Source organism: Barbus barbus (genome assembly GCF_936440315.1).
Source record: "Barbus barbus genome assembly, chromosome: 10".
Taxonomy (NCBI): Eukaryota; Metazoa; Chordata; class Actinopteri; order Cypriniformes; family Cyprinidae; genus Barbus; species Barbus barbus.
In genome coordinates this window covers 22,193,792-22,213,645 of record NC_136738.1, presented here as the reverse complement: position 1 = coordinate 22,213,645, position 19,854 = coordinate 22,193,792, and the positions used below count along the sequence as shown (strand labels likewise).

Genomic DNA, 19,854 nt, shown 5'->3' with positions numbered 1-19,854 from the left:
ATTTTGTATAATTAATGAACTGATAATTAGTTAACATATGATATGGCTATAATAAAACTGACTTGAAAATGATTAATCTTTGTGTATGCATTTAAATATTTTTCAGTGAGTAAGCCATTTTGAATGATCACCTGTACTTTTTTCATTACTCTCTCTCTCTCTCTCTCTCTCTCTCTCTGGTTTTGGCTTATCTGAAGGACATCACTGGTCCCTTACTGGACCCCCTGCAGTTTGCCTACAGAGCAAACAGGTCTGTGGATGATGCAGTCAACATGGGACTGCACTTCATCCTGAAGCATTTGGACAGACCAGGGACATATATGAGGATCCTGTTTGTGGATTCAGCTCCGCTTTTAACACCATCATCACGGAAACCCTTCAGAATAAACTAACCCAGCTCTCCGTCCCCACCTCCGTCTGTCAGTGGATCAACAGCTTCCTGACAGACAGACAGCAGTTAGTAAAGCTTGGTAAATTCACATCCAGCACTCGTACCATCAGCACTGGAGCTCCTCAGGGCTGCGTACTCTCCCCACTGCTCTTCTCCCTCTACACCAATGACTGCACTTCTAAAGACTCCTCTGTCAAGCTCCTGAAGTTTACAGATGACACCACACTGATCGGCCTCATCCAGGACGGTGACGAGTCTGCTTACAGACAGGAGGTTAAGGAGCTGGCTATCTGGTGCAGTCTTAACAACCTGCAGCTTAACACGCTTAAAACTGTGGAGATGATAGTGGACTTCAGGAGAAACCCTCCTGCTCTCCCCCAACTCACCATCATGAACAGCACTGTGACTGCAGTGGAGTCATTCAGATTCCTGGGCACCACCATCTCCCAGGACCTGAAGTGGGACATTCACATAGACTCTATTGTGAAAAAGGCCCAGCAGAGGTTGTACTTTCTTCGCCAGCTGAGGAAGTTCAACCTGCCACAGGAGCTGCTGAAACAGTTCTACTCTGCCATCATTGAATCCATCCTCTGCACTTCAATAACTGTCTGGTTCAGCTCAGCTTCCAAGTCTGACCTCAGAAGACTACGGAAGGTAGTCCGGACTGCTGAGCGAATCATTGGTACAACCCTCCCCACTCTCCAAGAGCTGTACTTATCCAGAGTGAGCAAAAGGGCTGGTAAAATCACTGTGGACCCCTCACACCCAGCAGACTCCCTCTTTGAAGTCGACGTTACAAAGCTCTGTGCACCAGAACGACCAGACACAGAAATAGTTTCTTCCCTCAGGCAATCCATCTCATGAACACGCAACAATAAATGTGGAACACACAACTATAATACATTATCCATTCACCACACTCACTTATTTTATCTTTATTTTCTCATTTCTAATTTGCACATACTTGACCTGTACATACATAGTTGTCTGTATTATATATTGTGTTTTTGCTGCTTTGCTTATTTGGATATTTGTATATTATTCCTTTATTATCTGTGTCCTGTCCTGTTGCTGTCTTTCTGTTGCACTGTGGAGCTTCTGTCACTACAACAAATTCCTTGTATGTGTAAACATACTTGGCCAATAAAGCTCATTCTGATTCTGATTCTTATGGCGACCTGTTCATGTGAATGAGGTGTTTTACCACTAGGGGGCACCCAAACCCTGTGCTGCTCTTTCTGCCTGTTAACCCCCTTTGATTTTCTCATGGTATGGTGTAAAATATAATGTATAGGACATTGTATCAGTTGAATTGCTGTTATGGTTCTTGTATAAGTTTAATAGGTTTCTTCTATTTTCACACAGTATACACAGTGGATGTAGTTCATTACAAATGATCCCAGCTATGATTGCAGTATAGAATAGCCTATGTTTGTTCTTAGAAAAGGACAGAAAGAAACTAGCATGTATTAATGTGAGCAGTTTAGAGCCCACTGATCATAAACACACGTACTCTTGAAATACAACATAACATAATTTAATTACATGCTTCTTTTATTTGCTATACTACGTATAGAAGCAATGCAAACACAGCTACAACACCGTAAGTTAAATAGAGCATTGTTAACTAACACTTTACAATAAGGTTCGGTTTATTAACATTAGTTGATGCCTTAGTTGTTATGAACTAACAGTAAACGATTCTTTTACTGCATTCATTAATGCTGGTTAATGTTAGTTTTTTAAATATAGTAATAGATTTTGTAACATTTCAAGCTGTATAAATTAAAATGAGTTCATATGTAATAAACATGAAATAACAATGAACAATATTTTTTTATATTTTTTAATTATTTAATTAACCTAGATTAATAAATGTTTTAAAAATGTTGTTTTTGTTAGTTCATGATGCAGTAAATAATATTGAAAGGCATGTTAACTATTTTTGTATGATCCTTTTGTAAAATGTAACGTAACTTATTTAAAAGGTAGTGTTTCTGATGAATATCGAAAATAAATGCACAGATATACTCTGCGCTGTTCACAGCACAATATTAGATTTCCTTTAACTTTGCTGTGCACATGTAAATATTCACAGTCTTTACTTGCATAATAAAAAAAATCTTTGCTGTACATTTGGACATGGTTTATATGTTTTAAAAACATTTATAGCATCTCTTTATCTGTTGTTTTTGATAGTTTGACATCCTGAGCATTTGTCATAGGCACAACTGCACTGATATTTGGCAGCTCCTGTGGAGTGTCAATAGAACTGATCAGTCCTTTGGCATTTTGCTGACAGAAGCTATTACAGATGATCTTCAGAATCACTTTGCGAATAGAACTACAGAACAAAAAGTACATGACTGGATCCAGACAGCTATTAAAGGCAGAGAGTAGCAGAACTACTTCATTGGTTTTATCCAACACACTTATCCATTCACAAGAGGTGTCTTTTGCTATCTGTGACATGATATATAAAATCCTTACTGAGTGGTAGGGCACAAAACATATTGTGAAGAGGAAAAGCACAAAGAAGGACTTCCATGCTGTTTTGTTGTACTTGGCAGCATTTGGGAAATCCGGTTTCTCTTTGGAGGTTGTTAGGAGGTTCATTCCGATCTTTCCGTAGGAGATCACCAATGCACTGTAGACCAGCCAAAACATACCCACGATGGCAAAGTTGAAATAGGCTTTCCATTTGGATTCATGCAATTTTTTGTATTGGAAACACTGTTGGGTTTCACCATGTTCTGTATTCAGGACAATGAGGCAAATACCACAAACAAACGCCACAGCCCAGATGACACTGCATAGAAGCACGCTCCATCGGCTATGCAGGAACACCCGCCTACAGGACAACCTCTGGAACTTCAGATATCGATCTACACTAATGAAGCCCAATAAGACTATACTAATGTACATGTTCGTGTAAAAGATAATGCCCACCATCCTGCACAGTAATGGTGGCAACACCCACCGGTCATTGTTGGAATGGTACACCACTCGGAAAGGCAGGCAGATCACGAGGAGTAAGTCAGCCAGAGCCAGGTTAATGAGGAAAATGCGAACTGAGTTTTTCTTTTGATGTACTCGCAGAAACACCCAGAGAGCCAGCAGGTTCCCAGACAACCCGAACAGGAAGAAGAGTGCATAGAAAATAGCCAGTGGTATCTGCAAGCTGGTGTTGTCCATCTGGCAGTTTGACTGGGGAATTTTCGACATGGTGGTGGTGATGCAATGGGGAAAAAAATTGAGGATTGTTTTTTGTCATTGCATGTGTATATATCAGACCTTAGAAAAAAAATAGCAGAGGTCATTATTATGCTTACCAAAGACATTAAGTTTTAATGCCTTGAAATGCAATAGATTGTCTGATGCACTGGTAATAGGTAATTGTAGGGGAAACTTACCTTGTGAATTCTGTCCATCAGAGAACTTCTCTGTTGTGTTTCCTTTTGAATGTGTCTGTCTAATCTCAATTCAGATCTGTCTTTGCAAGCTTCCTTTTTTAAGCTCTTCCTTTTTTAGTTCCTCTAAACTCTTGCATACCGCAAAGCACATCTGTGCACCAGTTAGCATTTAAACAAAGTGTGCAGGCACTTTTAAAGGGGGAAAGAGTGTCTCAAAACCACATTTCAACTCCTCCTTACATGACGTGATCACCGAAACAGATAGACGAGGGCTGTTGAACAATTAAAAAAAAATCATTTTATATAAATATTTAATCATGCTTATATTATCTTATCTTAAAAATGTTTCACTCATGGGTGATATTCCACTTGTTGAGCTTTGATAATTGCACATCAGTCATATTATCTCATTAAATGGTGTAATGTTGTTGGACACACACACACACATATGCATACATACACATATATATATATATATATATATATATATATATATATTTATATACACACACAGAAGTTTCACTTTCCTTGACTTCTAATTTTAATTCCAGTGTGGTCTGTGCAGCAGAGTAACATGTCTTTTTTGGGGTTTTTTTGCAGCCTCATTGTGTGTTGCTGGCATCAAAGGAGAATTCTGCTCCGGTGAAACTTGGTGGCTTTGGTGTGGCTATACAGCTGGGAGAGTCCGGATTAGTGGCTGGAGGTACTTGGAAAAATCCTGTTATAGGTTAAACTTGTTAACATTAACATAGGTTAACATTTCCTGTGGACATGCACTGCATGCTAAGGGCTTTAGTGCATGCATACAGAAACTTCTAGGCAACAAGATTCATATGTAGTAAACGCATGTAATTGAAGCAGAAACTTTATAAGAAAAAACATTTTAATTTATTTTGGCTTGAAGAACTGAAACTCTTCAGAATAAGGTTTCATTTGTATCACAAAGACTAATGATGGATACAGTTCCTTATTTTATGTGTAGGACAGAACTCTCACTCAGTATCACTTCATAAATTGAGTCATTAATTTTGAATAATTCAGGCAGTGGTATTGTTCTGATTAATGAGCTTTCTTATGCTTAATTGTTCAAACCTTGTATTAGCGACAGCTCTTTTGTGTCTTATTTGAATGGATGCTCACATGTCACGTGTTGTCTGTGCTGCAGGCCGGGTGGGCACTCCACACTTTATGGCTCCTGAGGTGGTGAAAAGAGAACCCTATGGGAAACCTGTGGATGTTTGGGGCTGCGGAGTCATCCTGTTCATCCTCCTGAGTGGCTGCCTGCCCTTCTATGGCACCAAAGAGCGCCTGTTTGAAGCAATCATAAAAGGAAAATATAAGGTAGAAGGTTAATAGCAAAGTCTGTTAAGATTAAATAAAGACATGCTGGGAATATCCTCAAGGCCTTCAGAAATTGGCTGAAGTGAGGTGAAAGAGGCAATATATACTGATTTGTTTAGGTCTGAGGTAAGACAGCTACTTAATACATATAAATCACTTACAAAAACCAATGGTTCAGCATTTGGTCCATCCCTTTCTCACCAGTGCATTGGAGCCAGTGTCTTATATGGCTCCTTTTCATTTTTCTAAACTGAATAAAGACTTTTTAGGCCTTGAAAAATTGGCTGCACACTGACCTGATCTCAAATCAGGAACCACTAACATCAGAGTATATGCTCACCACTTAAATTGTTCAAAACAACTTTAGTTAGTTCCAGTTCTCTAATTTGGTCAGAGAATGAGAGTTAAGATTGTTGATAGTCTTTTTTAGTTGTATTTTTGGGTGCATTTTTCCATTAAAATAAATAAGTGAAATAAGTTTGACCTAAATGTTTGTCAGCTTTCCACACAATTTGAAGTGGATGGTAATTTTAAATGTAGCATAAAGGTGGACCATACTAGACAGACATTCCAAGTCTTTTGAAGCCACATGTTGAACTTTTTGTGAAGAACAAACTAAAATTGAAGCCATTAATGCTAAGTGTCATCATTGTCAATGTAAACGTTGGCAGGTTCTGAGCATCAGTGCTGGTGCCAGAGTCATTTTGTTGGAAAAGTGCTATCAGAGTATCTGGGTTTGTCCATTTATGTATGCGTTTGCTGTACAGATGAATCCCCGGCAGTGGGTCCAGATCTCAGAGAGTGCCAAAGACCTGGTGCGCCGTATGCTGATGCTGGACCCTGCAGAGAGGATCACAGTATATGAAGCTCTCAACCACCCCTGGCTCAAGGTATCATCAACAGTATTCAAGAAACATCTGCTTATCTGATCTCACTGATGTTTTTGTTCATGTATTAATCTATTGCTAAATAAAATTATTATAAATATTTAATTGTGACGCAAAAATTATGTAATTTTTTTTTATTATTATTATGAAAACCATACAGACGGTTTCATTATTTATTTTCTCAGCTTTGAGGATTTATGGACTTAAGATGCAATTCTTTAATGAGATGAATAAGCACCAGTTGAAGTGTCTGTTTCATTTTAGGAAAGAGACCGCTATGCCTACAAGATCCACCTTCCTGAGACAGTCGAGCAGCTGAGGAAGTTCAATGCCAGGAGGAAACTAAAAGTGAGGCATCAGCTCTTCACAGTCTTTGCATATTGCTTTAGCTGCTGCTCTCGTGCACGATTCATGTGAAAGTTCGGCCATGTAAACTAAAGACAACATTTAAAAAATTAGGGCAGCCACAGGAAATTAAAGCACATGAGTTGATCAATATTTATGGTTTGATAGGGTGCAGTGCTTGCCGCGGTCTCCAGTCACAAGTTCAACTCTTTCTATGGCGACCCACCTGAAGAACTACCTGACTTCTCTGAGGACCCTACTTCATCAGGTACTACAGCGACCAGCAGAGATCAGCTGCCACCCACTCTGTCTTCCTGAAGATATGTTTTTTTGTGATTTGTAGTCTCTTATGACAGTGTGTTGGTTACTTTGATGTTATCTTACTGACAGAGAAAAAGATAAAGCTTGTTAGAAGCATGCTAAGACAAGCTTCACAGTCAGTATGGCCCACAATTTAGTGATTAAAAAAAAGCGGTCTCAATAACTCATCTCGCTGCAGGCAATAAAATAGACCAAAAAAATAAATAAAAATCACATACAATTGCACTGAGAGAGAAACATGAGCAGGGGGATGAGAATATCATTTAAAATTTAGGGTGGGTTCTGTTGACTTGAAGCAGTGAGCAAATGCCCTAGTAACTGCTTAGCAATGCCCTGACAGCTACCCACAGCACCCTGTCATCATGCTGGGGAGCACAGGCAAGCAACATTCAGTTTTTCTCAGAAAGTGACATTTTTATTTTTATTTTTAAGCAGCCGTCACAGAGGATTTTTTTTGTCTTGTTTAAAGCTGCAGTCTTTTTTTGGTTAAAATGATCTGAAATCAATATTTGAGCAAGTACATAACCAGCCAGTGTTCAAAACTATCGCCTTATTTTAGCCCGATTCACAACGGTTAGTTTATAATAATATTTTCTAATTTGAGTGGTACAGGTAGGTTTCACGGGAAATTCAAGCATGGCACTGCATCATTACGTCACGTCTGTAATCGTAAATGTAAAAGTTGTCCCGGCTACTAGGCTACCGCATGTGAGGATGCTGCAGGTGGCGGATCGTTTATAGCCTTTTCTCACAGCAGCTAGAATAATTAAATGAATCATTTTGATGGCGGATTGTGATCTAGAAAGGATTATGTGTTTATGAAGCACATGTGAAATGAAATTATATTCCAGTTTTAAATATGCTTCTGATTACAGATAGCCTGGGATTACACAAGATTTGTATTTTAAAGAAAACCAGTTCGAAGGGAGCATAGTTTGCTTTTTGGATTAAAAGAATTTATCGATATGAAATTCGAATGGCATGACAATTAGATTAGACGTTGCAAAAATTTAAATCTACATGCTAATACACACTATACTCATAGTCACACAATGCTGACGTTGTTAACATGAATAATTTGAGAATAAAGTATAACAAAAATAATCATTTGCACGGTTTGATGTGATACCGATCGTTAGATTTAATCACCATTGGTAGCGCGACTTATTCTAATGCTTTTTTCCTCGGTTGGTCAGAACAAACGTGGCAGACTTGTTACTTGCTTGTTCAGATGCCAATATATGGTGAAAATTCTTATTTGGGTCATATGTATTCCAAGACGTAGGCTTGAATCTGTGATTACGAAGTACAGTAAATATCTACACCGGTGCGGTGACTGACTGCCACACATTCACCTCAAAACATTAGATTCATCCGCGCTGGAGCCGTGCCAACTCACAACCCCATGCAAGCAAGATAATTACGCAAAAAGCTGCAATTCCAGGTTCCAACAGAGATGGTGACAAAGAGGCAAAACTTATGGACTGCAGCTTTAAAAAGACCTTACAGTGTACATCTCAAATGCTCTCAGACAAACCACCAATGGTTTGGTTTAGAATCTGGTTCATGTTTCCTGTTTATTTCTCATATGTGACCCTGGACCACAAAACCAGTCAGTGTCAATTGTTTGAAATTGAGATGTATACATCATCTGAAATCTGAATAAATAAGCTTTCCATTGATGCATGGTTTGTTAGGATCAATAGACAATATTTGGCCGAGTTACAACCATTTGAAAATCTGGAATCTGAGGGTACAAAACAATCCAAATATTGAGAAAATCACCTTTAAAATGATCCAAATGAAGTTCTTAGCAATGCATATTACTAATCAAAAATTAAGTTTTGATATATTTACAGTAGGAAATTTACAAAATATATTCATGGAACATGATCTTTACTTAATGTCCTAATGATTTTGGCATGAAAGGAAAATCAATCATTTTGACCCATACAATGTATTTTTGGCTGTTGCTACTTGGGGTGGAACGGTTTGTGTAAAAAAATCGAACCATACGGTTCTCCACACACGGTTAGTCACGCGCTAGGACCGCGGTTCAACTAAAATTTGAAAACGCATCTGCAATATGGTTTGTTAAAAACAGGGTTCGGCTAATGTATGTTTCTGTTGATGGATGTGCATTCTGGCTTCCCAGTACATTACAACAACAGCGATGAAAACCATTCACTCTTGTTCCATGCGAATGCCGTATGCTGGAATATGAGCAGTCATTTATTCCGGCATCACCCGGGTGCTGATAGGTGAGACCTGAACAGCGCACGTTGATATCTCGATTTAAATTAAACTCTTGTAAGCTTTGCCAGTTTAAACATTTAAGAGCCAGAGGATGCGAGCTCGCGTACGCAGTGAAAATATTTGTGCGCGTGCTCATCAGAAGCGCGCAAACCCGTGCCTCAGAACGCGCGCAAATATTAAGCTCTCTCTGAAGTATTGTGTTTGAATGGAAAAATTCTCACAAAAATTGTCAAAATGCCCGTCTTGGTAAGTATCCTGTTGCAGACAGACGGCTGAACGTACAGTATCAGTGCACTGGATCATTCTCTTAAAGTGACAGCACTTTCTTAACATTAATCAAACAGCGACAACAGAAATCACTCACTGCTCTTGATTGAATAGCTTTTGTAACTTTAATAACGATTAATCTTTCATTTATACAGTCAAATATGCAATGCTGTTTTACATTTGATTACTTTATTCAATTTCTGTACCTAAAAACTAATGCTATAGACCTACATAAAAAAAACCCTGAAAATCACTTGTTTATTTTTTGTATATTTACTCTATTGTATTTATTTGTGCTGTTGCTTGTAGTTAGATAGATTATTCTTATTTTCTTTATTTTAATTTGACAGTATATTTTATATATACGTTTTTCCCTAAACGTAGCACATACCGTACCGTACGGAAACCGTTACTCTAAAACCGTGATATAAACCAAACCGTGAAAAAGTTGAACTGTTCCACCCCTAATTGCTACAAATATACCCCAGCGACTTAAGACTGGTTTTGTGGTCCAGGGTCGCATATCATCTGTGGTAACTTTCCCTTTTTTCCACAACACCTAACTTTAATAAACAGTTTCCCTATCATATCCTTTAAGATATACATTCTAAGAAAAAAGGTACAAAGCTGTCACGGGGCCAGTACCCAAAAGCTAAAAGATACATCCTTGTACCTTATTTACCCCTAACATATTAGTACCTGAGAGTGCCATATGACAGGGTACCACCCTGTGACAGTTTTGTACCTGTTTTTGATAGTGTACTGGGAATGTCATTTGAATGTGCATTTGTGAGTAGTTATACACATCTCTAACTGATTGTTTTAAGAGTGTGGGTGAATCCTATCTCTATTCACATCACAATTATTTCTGTTTTGTTAAATAATGCTTGTTGCTTGTTTCTATGCTGGCCACCCTGCAGGACTTCTAGCAGCGGAAAGTAGGTGTCACCGTCTGTCCCCTTACAGACTTAAGTGTTTGCCTGCTTCTTTCAAATCAAGTTAATGCTTTTCCTGGGTATTTAAAGGTCACGGTGTGTGGTCAATTGTGTTTGTGTGTACATGTAAAGGGGCTGTGTCACAAGTGCTAGACAGTTTGGAGGAAATCCATGCGCTGACGGACTGCAGTGAGAAAGACCTGGACTTTCTACACAGCGTCTTCCAGGACCATCACCTCCACACATTGCTTGATGTAAGAGGCTGTATACAGACACACACACATATACATAGCCATAAAATTCTTCCTTCATTAAAGGGGTCATGAAATGCCTTTTTATTATTATTTTGTACTGTTCTCTGAGGTCACCTTATAATCTAACATTTAAAACCTTAAAATTTATAAACCACTAACCTATTATTAGAGGTTTCTGTCCTGTTTTTAACACCCCTCATCAGAACACTCTTTTTGAATAGGCTTGGCTGATTGTAGACTCGGAAGTAAACTCCCACTGCTATGATTGGCTAAGAGTTGTGTATGTTTGACAGCCTACATCCTTCACAGATGGACACTGCTACGATTTAGATTAAAACTGCATAAATACTCATATCAAACAATCTGTTAAACAGACAAAGCAATAGTGATCACATAATAAAAACAGTTACTCACACTTGTGTGTTGTGACATCCAGCATTGTCTTTTAGTTTCAATCTTTTTGAAAATCATGTGTTGAATTGTGCCTTGTTTGTAAACAAATCTGCGGTAAAATGAAGCGAACAAAGGACCAAGTTTTCACTGATGAGGTCTGGATCTTCATTGAAAATAAAGTGTATCCACTCTTTCCTAATGTTGGGATCAGAAGGAAGGCAATGCAAAGACTGTTTTTCAACAACTTGGCACTGCACAGCGTCTTGTCTTCAGAGTCATCTTTATAGTTTGGTTTCTGCGTAGACCTGCGTTTGCCTCTATTTCTAACTATTTACACTACATGCACGAATCGGTGGGCGGAGCTAAACAGGCACTTCACACTTTTCTGCAGAGGTGGTGTTTAGCCACACCATTACATCATAAAGTAGCACATTCCACAAACTGTTGTTTTGGCAGATTGGCTTCAATATAAACAGTTTTAGATTAACAAGAAGGTTTTGAGTTGTTTTTATAATACAATGACCCATATGTCAAATGATTAAGGGAATTTATCAGTTCATGACCCCTTTAAACCACAGAATCTGATGTGTTAAGATGCTGTTAAGTCTTGCTTTGATTATCTTGCTTTGAACTTGTCAGAAGAAAATGTCACATTAGGTTTTTTCCGATAAATCAGCAACAACCTAGTCTTTGCCTTGGATCATTCACAGACCTACTGATGCATATTGCACATAAAAATGGCAAGAGTTCAGTGCTGTTCCAATCTGATTAACTGACTTTTACGCAATTTTGGCCATGCAATGACCTGTCTATGCAGGTTGGATTTGGTTTCTTGACCTTTAGGAGTGATTTGTGGGTAATTAATATGCACACCAGTAGTAATGCAGAATTGATCTGCTAACAGCTGACCCAAACAAAAAGCCCTCCATGCTACAGATATCATTCTTTAGTAGTCAACATTTGAAGTGGATCAAAAAAGTTTGTCAAAGTTGTCCTAAGACAAGAACGCATTTTGGTTTTAGGGCAACTTTGATGAAAGGTTTTGATCCACTTTAAATGTTGACTAATGTACTTGAAATAATTAGCCATACCTAAATTAAAGTTTTTTTTCCGAGCATCACAGCTGATCATTAAAAAAATCAGAATTTTCAGTGTTATCTTTTTTTATTTTTTATTTGAGGGCTCAATAGACTTTCATTCATTGTTCTTTGTTCATTGCATCTTTCAATGCGTGTCACACGTCGCATGAGTCTTTCTGTATTATGGCGTTTTTTTGTCTGTGTGAATAAGTGCAGCTGTGGATTCTCCCCACTTTCTCTATGTTTGTGCGTGTGTGTACCAAGGCCTCTATAGAGAGGCGTACAGCTCGGTACAACCCAGTGTGGATGACAGGGCCTGTCTCCATAGCCACAGGCCAGAGGAAAGCAGAGAGGAGAGCACGCCCCTTATGCCACTGGTCTGTGGGTAAGATTATCACCAGGAGGCTGTGAATGCATGTCGTCCCATTGAGAACTCAACTCTTACCCTGGATAGGGAGGGAAACAATAGCACCTTTTGTCAGCCTAGATGCATTTTCACTGTTGCGGCTCCAGCAGTATCTGTATATCAGAAGAACTGCTCCAGACTTTGCCATCCTCTCCATTCTAGTTCTGTTTGTAACTCTATCTTCATGAAGCAGGACAGAGGGGTTGAGATCCTATCAGGACCAACTTTGTCTGGAGTTTAACTTTGGTTTTGGTTAGTTTTTCTTTGGATGTGGTGAGTAATCTTGGGTATTTTCTAAGCCAAACATTATCTTTAGAAAGCATATTCCTTGTTGCTGGAGGTGTAGCAATTTTTCGCTTCATGTTACCCTGAAAGCTCTGTTCTGTTTGTGTCGTGATGTGAAATGCAGATTAATATATGTAAAGAATTCCTGATACCCTGTGCACAACACTCACAAATAGTGTACCATCCCTGTTTTATAGATGTGTGAACATGGTATTTTTCTTGTGACATGGTTTGTCTTCTCAAGAACCACATATTAAAGGATGTGGTTTGCAAGACCATTTATATTCAAATAAATCACAACACGCTACAGCTGACTGACGCCCAGAAGAAGACACCTGCAGAACACTGGAAAACATCTGTTAATATGTTGATAAAAACTGTTGAGAACTGTTTTCCTCGTCACTGAATGAAAATGTATTTAATTATGTATCCCTTTGATTAACAATTTGCAGGAGAAACTATAACCTAGCTGTTCAGTTGTGATGTCAATTTATTGGCTCTAAACAAAAGGACCACTGTTAGTGCAGTGTTAATGTTTGTGTGATTAGAAAGGGTTCACATCTTACCGATTCTTCTTTACTCAAGAAGAAGAACATATTACCCAACATATTGGCTTGTTATTAAACAACGAATATGATGTTTGTTTTGTTTTGAGCAAGGATCAGTTTCAAAGGATCCTGATCTGTCTTTGCATGCTGCAGTGTTTTTAACAGAGCAAAGAAATCTTGTGATTGTTCATTTATCTATTCTCTCTTTTTCAGCTGTACGACAAGATAAACACAAAGTCTTCACCACAAATCAGGAATCCTGCAAGTGACGCAGTTCATAGAGCCAAAGAGGTGAGTGCAGGCTACAGTTACAGAAAGATGCCTTTGTAGTTATAAAATTATGAGGGCCAAAGAAGTTCCTAGCTCAAGTTTACTTGAACTTCATTGTAATGTTCATCTTAATCATTGATTTAAAAAATAACCTCTACCAGGAATGCTTGTTTATCTACTGCTAAATTAAATGTAATCTCTCTTTTCAATATCTTCAAAAAGAAATATGTTAATGTGACTCAAATCTGAATGGAACAATGTTTAGTTTTTTCTTCTATCTTGTATGTGTTATTTCACAAATTACATTTTAAATACTTAAATATGTTGAACAGAATGTTTGGTGTATGTTGTCATTTTTAACTACTATTCTGTCTAGTCTGTGTTTGCATTTTAATACAGCTTGTCAGGATGTTCAGAAATTACTCACTGCATGACCTACCTACTCCTTTGCTTTTCTAGAAACAATTTCCTCACTGCATATTTCTGTCTTGGTTTTTAACTTCTGCTCTGTGACTGTAGTTTAGACAGACACAGAGAAATAGTCATCTATAAAACAAGAAGTGCACAAAATTTTCATATCTGAAAGCTAATTATATGCAACAAAAACACATGGTATGTTTTGCTTTGTATGTAAATTTTGTTAACCAACAAGCATTTTACAGATGATGGTCCCACAAATTTGAAATAGCAAATCAGTTATAGTCATTTAACTTTTACTTTGAGGTATTTATTTATGGTCATTAGTTTGTCTTTTGTTACTCAGTACCGTCTCTGTTCATATCTGTTTTTTTTGTTTGTTTTTTTTAGAAAGCAGACATTCATGTGATTTTTATATAGTTTAACAGAACGCCTCAAACAGAGGTCTGTTTTGTACTCAATGCCTCTAAGAATTTTAAGCTCAGTGTATGATTTATGTGACATTTACAGATCCCTAGTGGTCTATTGCTTGTGTGAACACATGCCTGTTTTCTTCCTGGTGAATTAGAATGCATTTCAATCAGCTGCAGTTAGAAAGCCGCATTAACAAGTGAATGTGTTTGTTTGCATTTACCTACTGAGTAGATTAGGAAAAATATAGAATAACATAATGACTATGTGGTGTTGGACAAAGCAGCTCTTTTATCGCCTTTCTTATCCAAGTGTGGAAGATTATCATTGAGAGCACAGACTGACATGACACTTCTCAAGTTGCATGAAAGTAACATTTGCAGTGAAAATGCATTTCATTTGGTGAACATATCGGGCTGTATGTTTGAAGCGTGACTGTCTGTGTGCTTGCCTCAATGTTGGCTGAAGCATTTGTGACCCTGGGCCACAAAACCAGTCTAAAGTCGCTGGGGTATATTTGTAGCAATAGTCAAAAATACATTGTATGGGTCAAAATTATCGATTTTTCTTTTATGCCAAAAATTATTAGGATATTAAGTCGAGATCATGTTCCATGAAGATATTTTGTAAATTTCTTACCGTGAATATATCAAAACTCCATTTCTGATTAGTAATATGCATTGCTAAGAAATTAATTTGGACAACTTTAAGACTTTTTTTTTTTACTTTATTCAGTTACATATCTTTTCCAGAACAAAGGTCCAAAAGGAAAGCGATAGTGCGGTATACTAGTTACAAATAGATTCCTCTAATGTACAAAATAAAGGGGTTCCAAACAGATCACAGTGATAACATCAGCAGGGTGTGAAGAAGAAAATAATAATAAAAAAAATAATAATAAAAGAATAAAATGAATAAATAAAAGAAAGAATATGTATGTATATAATAAAATAAATAATATATAAAAAAATAAGTAAATTAATTAAATGCAAAAATACTTCGATCACCACATAATATTTAGGTAAATCAATTTAAGAGTTAGAGGTATAATGCAGCATAAAAAAACAACGTAAATAAGTTATCTCATTCCTAAGTAATCTAACACAGGCGTCCATATTTTCCAAAATATATCTAGCTTATCATTACCAATAAATCGTAATTTCTCAATATGAATAATGCCCGCTAGCTCACTCAGCAACACATCGAATGTTGGGACAATGTCAAGTTTCCACCTCTGAAGAAATACCCTGTCTTTCATATGAACTAAAAGAAGGTACAGAAATCACCCCCAAAAATGGCAATCATTGGATCTGGAACAATATCTTTTTTATACACTTGAAAGCAGGTCAAAAATATCTGTCCAGTACTTATGAAGGTTACAACATGTCCAAAATGAATGTAGAAGTGTACCCTCCGCAACCTTGCATTTATTGCATATTGGTGACACTTCAGGGAAAATTTTGTGCAATTTACTCTGATTGGAGCTCTTTAAAAGACAGGAAATACCCATTCATATAAAGTGAGCCAACACAGCTTATTCCCTTCTGTTTCCAAAGCGAAAAAGACTTGTCGTTAAGAGCTGGAATGAAGGAGTGATTCATACATATGGGGCTATAAAGATATACATTAGGAGCTTTACAATATATTTTAATTTGTTTCCAAACTTTTAAAGATGGCCTATAACAAAGTGATTATTATAGATAAACTTACTAACCTTACCAGGACTGTTATAGCGCCTGCAGTGAAGAGTTAGAGCAAAGGGCTTGTTCTATTGTAAGCCATTCCGGTTGTTCACAGGCTCCTTCTAACGGGTCATCATTCCACCAAGAGAATACATTCAAGTGTGCTGCCAAATAATATGCTTTAAAGAAAGGTAACCCAAATCCCACCTTATCCTTATATTTAAAAAAAAAATGATTTCTGAAAATGTTTTTTAATTCCTGCTGTTTTATAATTCCATAAAAACTGAAAAGTTATCTTGTCTAGTTGTTTAAAATAGGATTGTGGTATACATGAAGGGATATATTGAAATAGGTGGAGGAATCTTGGTAGACTCACCATCTTTACTGCATTGATTTTACCTACCATTGAAACTGGCAGAGTTCTCCAATAGTCTGTTATTTTTTAACTGATCAATCTTCTTTTGTCAGTTGGCTCTTAGAAGGTCTTGTGGTTTTCTAGTTATTATGACACCAATATAAGTAAAAGAGTTTTCTGCTATTTTGAACGGGGTGGATCTTATATACTGCTGACAAGTGTTGGGCATAATAGTCATCAGTTCACTTTTTTCCCAATTAACAGTAAATCCTGATATATTCCCAAATTTTGTAATTGAAGAGAGGAGATGTAGAATAGACTTACTAGGATTTTTTATAAACCAAAGTATATCATCTGCGTAAAGTGAAATGTGTTGTGGGAGGCCACCTATCGTGATTGGTTGGATATCTGCCTGTTGCCGGATATATGCGGCCAAAGGCTCTATCGCAACTGCAAAAAAGAAATGGGGACAGCGGACAGCCTTGCCTTGTCCCTCTATAAATTGAAAAAGGAGCTGAGACATTATGATTAGTCACTACTGAGGCTTTTGGACAGAAATATATTGTTTTTATCCACTCTCTAAACACATGGCCGAAACCAAATTTCTTCAGGACTGACATCATACAGTTGTGGTCAGAATTATTGGAACCCTTGGTAAATATGATCAAAGAAGACTGTGAAAATTAACCTGCTTTGTTAATCCTTTTGATCTTTTAAATAATTTAAATGATCTCTCCAATAATTGTGTCCAACGTGTGTTTGAGAAAAACATTTATTTCATAATGATATTTCCCCCCATTTTAAATTCTTATTATCCAATGAAAGGTTAGCTTTTTGTGAATTTTTTAAATAAAAGATCAAAAGGATTAACAAAGCAGGTTAATTTTCACAGTCTTCTTTGATCATATTTACCAAGGGTTCCAATAATTCTGACCACAACTGTATATCCCCATTCTACTTGGTCAAATGCTCTTTGTGCATCCAGTGAAATGACTGCAGCTTCTTCTTTATGATTCGAATATAAAACATTGCACAGATGACATAGATTAAAATACATATGTCTGCTTGGCATGAAGCCTGTTTGATCTGGATGTATAATATCACAGATATGCTTCTTCAACCTATTTGCAATGATTTTCCCAATTATTTTGGGGTAGTAAAGAAATTGGTCTGTATGATGACACTAGTAGCCGATCACGACCCGGTTTAGGTATAAGAGCAATATTGGCATCATACATAGATGCAGGAAAACGGCCAGCTTCCTGTGAATGCCTATACATACGTACCAACAATGGCAAAATAACCTAACTAAATCTTTTGTAAAATTTGATGCTGAACCCATCAGGTCCATGGGCCTTGTTGTTAGGGAATTCTTTAATAGCATTTTCCACCTCTTCAATGTTTATTTCTGCATCTAGTGCCTTTAAAGCCTCTTTGCTTAATTTTGGCAAGTGTAGTCCTCCTAAAAAACACCAGACTTTCTCAATATTTAGATTTTTTTTGCACCCTCAGATTCCAGATATTCAAATAGTTCTATCTTGGCCAAATATTGTCCTATCATAACAAACCATACATCAATGGGGAGCTTATTTATCCAGCTTTCAGATGATGTATAAATCTCAATTTCGAAAAATTGACACTTAAGACTGGTTTTGTGGTCCAGGGTCACATTTTACTCTCTCTCTCTCTCTCTTATTTGCCTAGAGACCAGTTAAAATTCTCACTAATAACACATATAGACAGTAAATAGTTATACTAATGGTTCTGTTTTGTCTTTAGTAATAAATTAAAATATAGGCACAAACTATCCATTAATCCCAATTTCCAGTAACTTTACAATCCTTGCTGGCTCTAAAGACTTAAAAGACATTGATCTAGCATTTCTCATAAACAACTGATGTAGCAATCTATTTTATAAATGTATGTTACTGATCTTATTGTAAATGATTTATGTATGTATATATATGAATGAATGAATGCACCCGTGCCTCCTCAGTCTGCAAGCTTGCATTCAGTTTTGAATGCCACCAGGACTACTTTCATTCCATCATAACTTGAAAAGCGATATTAAACTGCAGTTTCAAGAAGGGATTAATCCTCCAGAAGTCATAGTACATTTTTTCTTGAAGTTGTTGTTTCGCATTTACTTAGTGTGAATCAAAACTGATAATGGCTTATTTTATAGCAGTTTCTTCAACAGAAGCATTCTGAGTATTTTGAATATGTGTCAACAAAACCCAACTTGGTACTTTAGCTTGATCAAACAAATGTGCTAAGTTCTCATATAGAGGCGAAAGTAATGTCATGTTGAATAGTTCAAACTATAGTTCATACTCTAAGATAAAAATAGTAAGATTCAAACTTGTCTTGATGGTTGCTTCTGGTCTCAAACTCCCTCAATGGTCCTCTTGGTCCTGACCCCTGTAAAGCAAGTCTGTCTCAGTCACAAGTCACACAACCTATAAAGCTCAACCATTTCCTTTAGTATTGCACATCAAAAAGGAACTCAGGCCTGCTAGTGATTTAAAAAGCTGTGCTCTCGAATAACCCTCCTTGGCCTCTTGCTTGTGATCACTGGCAATGGTGAAATGCTTAAGGATTATCCTCTTTGTATTGCTTAGAGCCAGCGGGGCGGAAACTAACCCATCACCTCTCACTGTTTTCCCTGAGAGACTGAAACTTGCAGAGGCGGTGTAGTGCCTAACTCTAAAAACTCAGCCTTCGACTCTGCTGCTTCTTACAGACTATATGTATCAAATGTTATAAAACTTTCCTGTGTGTGTCTCTCATGCTAAGACCTCCGCCGAAGACGGGTCGAGCACGGCTTTGAAACATCTGGAATATGTAAGCTGCAGACATTTTCCCAATCTTATGTCCACTTTTTTTTTTTCTTTTTTTTTACCACTTTTGTATGTGGAAATTTCTAGGATTCTTTTAAATGTCTGAGCTTTACATTTAGTGATTTTGACTGGCAGTGAGGGGCTGCCAGGTGGGTTTGACCATTGATTAGAGCTCATTAGAGATGATTAGTGTGGTTCAAAAGACGTCCAGGATCCGGCGCTCAGCAGCATTCAGTGGGGAGTTGTGACATATCTGCAGTATTGTGCCAAATCACCCCCTCCCACCTGACCCGTCCCACCCCGCCAATGGAAGGGCCAAATGAGCCCAGACAGCAGTGCTGATTGGTCACATGGGGTCTAAGGGTCATGCCAGAAATGTTTGCGTGTATGTGTGTCTGTTCTGATATATGATGTGTGGGGTCTCAGCAGTCCAGCTCAAAGTTGTGTTGCAGTGTACGAGATTAAAAAGAAACATCTTTACTTACTTGAAGAATTAAATACCGTGGAGATGACAGCATGAGGAAAAGCCTGATGACTCTGTCTGTTTGTAGGTACTGGAGGAGATTTCATGCTACCCGGAGAATGCAGACGCTAAAGAACTGAGACGGATTCTAACTCAGCCCCATTTCATGGTGAGTCAGAGCAGCACAGTGCTTGTTCTGTTGTTAATCTCTTTACAGTACTTCTTAAAGTCAACATGAAATCTAAATGAACCCTATTTACTTTCTTAATGCACTTCCTGATCTTGTTGTGAATAA

General features: G+C 37.5%; 2 protein-coding genes across 12 annotated transcripts in view; one reads left to right on the top strand and one right to left on the bottom strand.

The window, feature by feature from the left end:
- Nucleotides 1-19,854, top strand: part of caska (calcium/calmodulin-dependent serine protein kinase a) — a 171,341-nt gene that overhangs the window by 133,485 nt on the left and 18,002 nt on the right. For 6 of the 11 annotated variants that reach the window (XM_079427334.1, XM_079427341.1, XM_079427340.1 and 3 more), the window contains exons 6-13: nucleotides 4,405-4,507; nucleotides 4,970-5,145; nucleotides 5,913-6,035; nucleotides 6,297-6,380; nucleotides 6,546-6,645; nucleotides 10,289-10,410; nucleotides 13,335-13,412; nucleotides 19,648-19,728. In XM_079427334.1, coding sequence (XP_079283460.1) covers nucleotides 4,405-4,507; nucleotides 4,970-5,145; nucleotides 5,913-6,035; nucleotides 6,297-6,380; nucleotides 6,546-6,645; nucleotides 10,289-10,410; nucleotides 13,335-13,412; nucleotides 19,648-19,728 — 867 coding nt within the window. Of the gene's footprint in view, nucleotides 1-4,404; nucleotides 4,508-4,969; nucleotides 5,146-5,912; nucleotides 6,036-6,296; nucleotides 6,381-6,545; nucleotides 6,646-10,288; nucleotides 10,411-13,334; nucleotides 13,413-19,052; nucleotides 19,101-19,647; nucleotides 19,729-19,854 lie in introns of all 11 variants that reach the window. The other 5 variants (XM_079427333.1, XM_079427342.1, XM_079427339.1 and 2 more) reach the window with 1 other exon arrangement.
- gpr34b (G protein-coupled receptor 34b) lies at nucleotides 1,293-3,986 on the bottom strand. Its single transcript, XM_079427345.1, has 2 exons — nucleotides 3,805-3,986; nucleotides 1,293-3,685 (listed from the first exon to the last, which is right to left on the bottom strand). Exon 2 carries the CDS (start codon nucleotides 3,614-3,616, stop codon nucleotides 2,558-2,560), a length of 1,059 nt encoding a protein of 352 aa, XP_079283471.1. The 5' UTR covers nucleotides 3,617-3,685; nucleotides 3,805-3,986; the 3' UTR covers nucleotides 1,293-2,557.